The 4,751-nt window shown below is 42.4% G+C and overlaps 1 protein-coding gene across 2 annotated transcripts; it reads left to right on the top strand.

Annotated features, from left to right (window-relative positions):
* The first annotated feature begins 302 nt into the window (after nucleotides 1-302).
* LOC126993790 (uncharacterized) lies at nucleotides 303-3,752 on the top strand. Of its 2 annotated transcripts, XM_050852949.1 has the most exons (5): nucleotides 303-414; nucleotides 912-1,000; nucleotides 1,631-1,709; nucleotides 2,365-2,625; nucleotides 3,616-3,752. In XM_050852949.1, coding segments are annotated over exons 1-5 (504 nt in total). In that variant the 5' UTR covers nucleotides 303-341; the 3' UTR covers nucleotides 3,618-3,752. The 2 variants fall into 2 exon arrangements, with proteins under 2 accessions (XP_050708906.1, XP_050708905.1); XM_050852948.1 differs by lacking the exon at nucleotides 3,616-3,752 and having other exon boundaries at nucleotides 2,365-3,040.
* Nucleotides 3,753-4,751: the final 999 nt, after the last annotated feature.

Here is a 4,751-nt window from a genome sequence, read left to right as displayed (position 1 = left end):
TGTGGTGGATAGAGGAGTGTTTCCCATGTGGTATTGATATGCTGGATATCCCCTTCCAAGGTGCAGGACTTTACATTTTTCTTCATTGAATTTGTAGCAGCCCACTTTGTTCCATTCCTGTATCTTGATGATGTCTTCTGGTAGAAAATCCACAGTCAAGGGGTTAAAGAGGTCTTGATCTTAGAAGAACTCTTGCAGTGATCCGTGACACCCGGAAGGGGTGGGGCTCAGGGGACAAGTGGCCTGGTGTCTCTTGTGGTTATGAACAGACTCATGTTCATTGTTTTTCCCGGTGTTTCTGCTGCAGATCCAACCTCACGCTGCACCGCCGGGCCCACCACATGCACCTACCACTGCACCGCCTGCAACAAACACTGGAAGTTCCACGCCAGCTACGCCTACCACATGAAGAAGGTGAGGGAGGGCCAAGGGACCACTCACATCCACTGCCATGGCCTTGGAGAGTTAGGATGTGGCTTGGAGGCTGTTTTGGCACCTGTTTCAACTCATCTTAAATGAGGGTTCACATTTACCTGATTTGATAGACGTAAATGTGGTTGATGCTTTAATAAAAAAGGGGAGTCTTGCAGCAAATGAATGATCTGTAATTTCATGTATAGATTGGAAAGAACAAGAATCATTGAGCAATCAGTTCAGTTATTTAAGTGTCTTTGTAACCAGTAACAAGTGAAGGTGCGAGCATTGTGTGTGATCCCTTGGGGCCTATTTATCTATAGGGACCCCCAAATATTTAGAAATTAATGAGTAAAGAATATTGTTAATCACTATTGTCAGTTAATCTAATCTAAGTGTGTATATGCAGGAGGGACACACTGTTGTGTTCCTGAACATAATCCAGCCTCAGAATACATGAGGCGGCAGTGTTTGTAAGCTTCACTTTGTCTCGTCAGTTCCACGGGAGCAGCGGTGTGGCGGGTGCCGGCCGGTGGTGTGCTCTGCGTCAGCACTCCCTGACCTGCCGCGTCCACCACACTCAGAGGTAAACCAGGGGTGTTGTGAGCCCTAACAGTGGACAGTAAGATGAGCCATTGCATCTTTAATGAAGACTGGATTTATTCAACAGAGTTTGTTCATGAATATAAATACGTAATACATATTTTATTCTTGACAGTTCATGATGTCCTTTGATATAACAATATTTAAAACAATGGTTAAAATAATTTTTTTTGATGAATCAAAAGAATATTAAACACTAAACAATATCTTTTGCTTCTATTTGATACTAGCTATTGATATGTTTTGATGCAACAAACATTGGTTTGTTGAGCAAAGTGTTCACTGTTACCTTGTCTGCTCCCCTGAAGACCACCGGAGTGCTCACCGCTTCTTCCTGTTACCATTTAAACTTGTTTTTATATCAGACTATTCTGACTCCTTCTACAAGTGGTGGGTTAATAATAAAACAGTTTTCCTCTAGAAAGGTTTCAGTACATTTTTTGTGACCAGCTACTCTTTACTCTTGGCCTTGAATAATAATAAAATAAATATACTTTTATTCAAGCATGTATGGTGGGCTAAAGTGGGCAAATTCTTAGTACTCTATTTGATCAATAAAATGTTAGTATGAATTGGAGAGCGGGAAAATGCTCAATAGTTGTCACTTTTGCAGCACAGGGCAGGAGGCAGCTTTGGAAGACATGCAGGGGGTGGCAGGGAGGTCATGAAGCCACTCCCTGACAGTGCACCAGGTGAGTCTAAAGTGACAACACCACAGCTATTCAAGGTGTTATAGGTGTGTGTGTGTGTGTGTGTGTGTGTGTGTGTGTGTGTGTGTGTGTGTGTGTGTGTGTGTGTGCGCCTAGGCTGGGTGCAACAGGGTGAGATGGGAAGCGAGCATCATGGTCATCATCATAGTTAATTTTAGGGTACCTTCAAATACATGACAGGCAGCAACTAATAGTAAAAATCAATAAAGGAAGGGCTGAATAAATTAGATATTAACCCGTCTGCTGTGATTGGCACGGACTGGTTTTCACTGTTAGCCTGGTAACATATACTTTGAGGTCTTTCTCTGTTTCTGTGGTGGATAGTGGAGTGTTTGCCATGTGGTATTAATGTGCTGGATATCCCTTCCCAGGGTGCAGGACTTTACATTTTTCTTCATTGAATTGTAGCAGCCACTTTTTGTTCCATTCCTGTTGCTTGGTGATGTCTTCTTGTAGGAAATCCGCACTCAAGGGGTTAAGCCGGGAGTGGAAATTTGAGGCTCAGGAACGTGCCAAAGCTGTAGTTCAAACCCTTGTCTTCAGTGCCCCAAGCTGCTACACCTCCTTCCTCTTGGAGCTGATGCAAGGCTGTGATGAGAAATTTTGTACACCCATGTCATCACCAAGTCTCCCGCAGGTTGTGGCTCCCTGCTCAGCCCTGCCCACTTCAGCAAGCAAGGAACTGACAGCCTTGTCCTGCTGTCAGAGATGAGGAAGATTCAAGTGTACCCACCTCCAAACACCTCCCACCAGGCGCCTCCTGCAGGGGAGATCATTGTGGAGGTGTTGGAGGACACGGATGCAGAGTACCAGTACATCATCTTGGTGGAGGACGCTGCCGTGGCCCACTTCACCATGACGGACACTGCTGCCACATGGAACACCTCAGGCCGCCAGTGTAAGTGTTCTCTGTCAGTGTTGTAGTTGGGTTAGGTTAAGTTTAGGGTATCTTCAAACACATGATAGCCAGCACCTCGTGGTATAAATCAACAAAGAATAACCTCACTTTGTTGTATAGAAAGTGGGTGTTCATCACTCCGGCATCTGTATATGTCACCTCAGTTCTTGAGCCTGTGGTGGGTAAGAGCTTGGTACTCAAAGGTACTGCTAGTGTGACATCCAGGTCACCACAGTTTACCTTCTCTAGATTTTCCCAGGTGCTCATTTCCTGACCTTCCTGAAAGGGGAGCATGAAGAGTTTGGTAGGCTGGGCGCCGACTGCCTCAGGTTGGGATTGAACCCAGGCCTGCTGGCTCATAGCTAGGCATGCCAACCACTACACTGCTAAGGTGCCACTAAGTAGGCAAGGGTAAGAATAAGCAGCAAATTATCACCATATCTCTAATACATGGTTTTATTCATAAAAACTACAAAATTGGTCATCTGTGTAAATGAGTATATCATAACAATAACCTTTATAGAATATACATAAGGCAAACTTAAATAGCAAAATAATTGTTTAGCATCAGTTATTCTGGCCTCAGTGGTACCTTGTAGCACATGCCTCTCTGTGTCCTCTTTAGAAGTCCAGTAGTCAGTAGTCAGAAGTGTGGTGCAAATAGACAGAGGAGCAGCTGTTTTGACATTCAACAAGTCTTCTGTCTCAGAATATTTGCACCCAATAGCTGCCACACCATTACCATTTAAGTAATACTTGACACCATGAGTGGTTAGGTTGGGAAACTGGCCTTTGAGCTCTGGCACACTTCAGGTTACTGACTGATGGTGGTATTGAGAGAGAAGGGTGACAATAATTTCTTCCCTTTGAATGGTCCTTACAGATGTTGTCTATTGTCTGGTACTGTTGTCCTGATCAGCACTGGTGACAGGACATGTAGACGAAGGTAATACTCATTCTTGAGCTTGTAAGATCTCTTCCATATTTCAGAGGCAGACAGTGACATGGAACAGGTATAAGATGGAAAAAGGCAGTGATATATGGGAGATGATGATCCAGGCCGAGATGCCGCAGAAGTTGAGTCTCGTCGGGTGGGCGGGCATCAACGATGGACGTCTGGAAGGAGCTGATCGTCCACATGGCAAGACTTCACACCAGGAGGAAGGTAACCTGTAGCAAAGCATGCCAAGATGAGACATCCCCGCACACAGATACCTATTGTGTTTTTTTATTCATATATTATTGCCAGAATGACATTTAAGAAATCCCATTGATATCTTGATTATAGTTTCCATTTCACTTTATGCATCCTCCTCAGAAAAGTAACCCTAGTTTAAAATGAGAGCTGCCAGAGCTCACAAGAGGTGTGATGGAGGAGGCAATATAATGTTGTCACCCTGAGTGGCCAAATGTACAGCAAGGGCAGAGTGGGAAGCTAGATAAAGCCTCAAGAAAGGTAGACTTAGGGTAAGGTGGGGTAAGTTGCCCCCTTTAAGAGAGATTGCCTGTTGTAGCCACATTTTTTGCAATAGAATTTAAAAAAAATGTTTGTTGAAAGTTTAGGCTAAGGCCTATCTATGGTATATATTATATCCACTCATTATGATTTACACCTTATTATAATGACAATTTAAAAATAATAATAAACGGGGCTTCTTACCCCACATGTGGGGTAAAACGCCCACTGGGTAGGCCTTTTACCCCACTCTGGGTTACAATAATAAAACTTACAGAAACATAAGGAAAATAGTTTTTTTCACATTATGAAAATATAATATGTATTCCCTTTTTGAAAACTATACCCAATAAATCTCTCTTGATGTTAAATATAGGAACACAATCAAATTTGTGTCTCCTAATAAACAGAATGTAAAACTAAACATTTAATTAATTTTCTAAAAGGTATCTCCTTCTTTTAGACTGGTAATATTAGACTAGCTTCCCTTTCTTCTGAATTTTTGTAACAAAAGGAACATCTACTTTCATGAAAAATATATGGAACTAAATATTCAACTAGTTTGATAAAGTATGTCCTTTCTGTTGCATATTGATATCTGAAACAGTTAAAAACACCAACTTCCTTATAGTCTTAAACTCAAAAGTGCTCAAAAACTTAAACAAATTAT

The sequence above is a fragment of the Eriocheir sinensis genome, unplaced genomic scaffold, assembly GCF_024679095.1.
Source record: "Eriocheir sinensis breed Jianghai 21 unplaced genomic scaffold, ASM2467909v1 Scaffold676, whole genome shotgun sequence".
In the NCBI taxonomy this organism is placed as follows: Eukaryota; Metazoa; Arthropoda; class Malacostraca; order Decapoda; family Varunidae; genus Eriocheir; species Eriocheir sinensis.
This window is presented reverse-complemented; position numbering and strand designations above follow the sequence as displayed.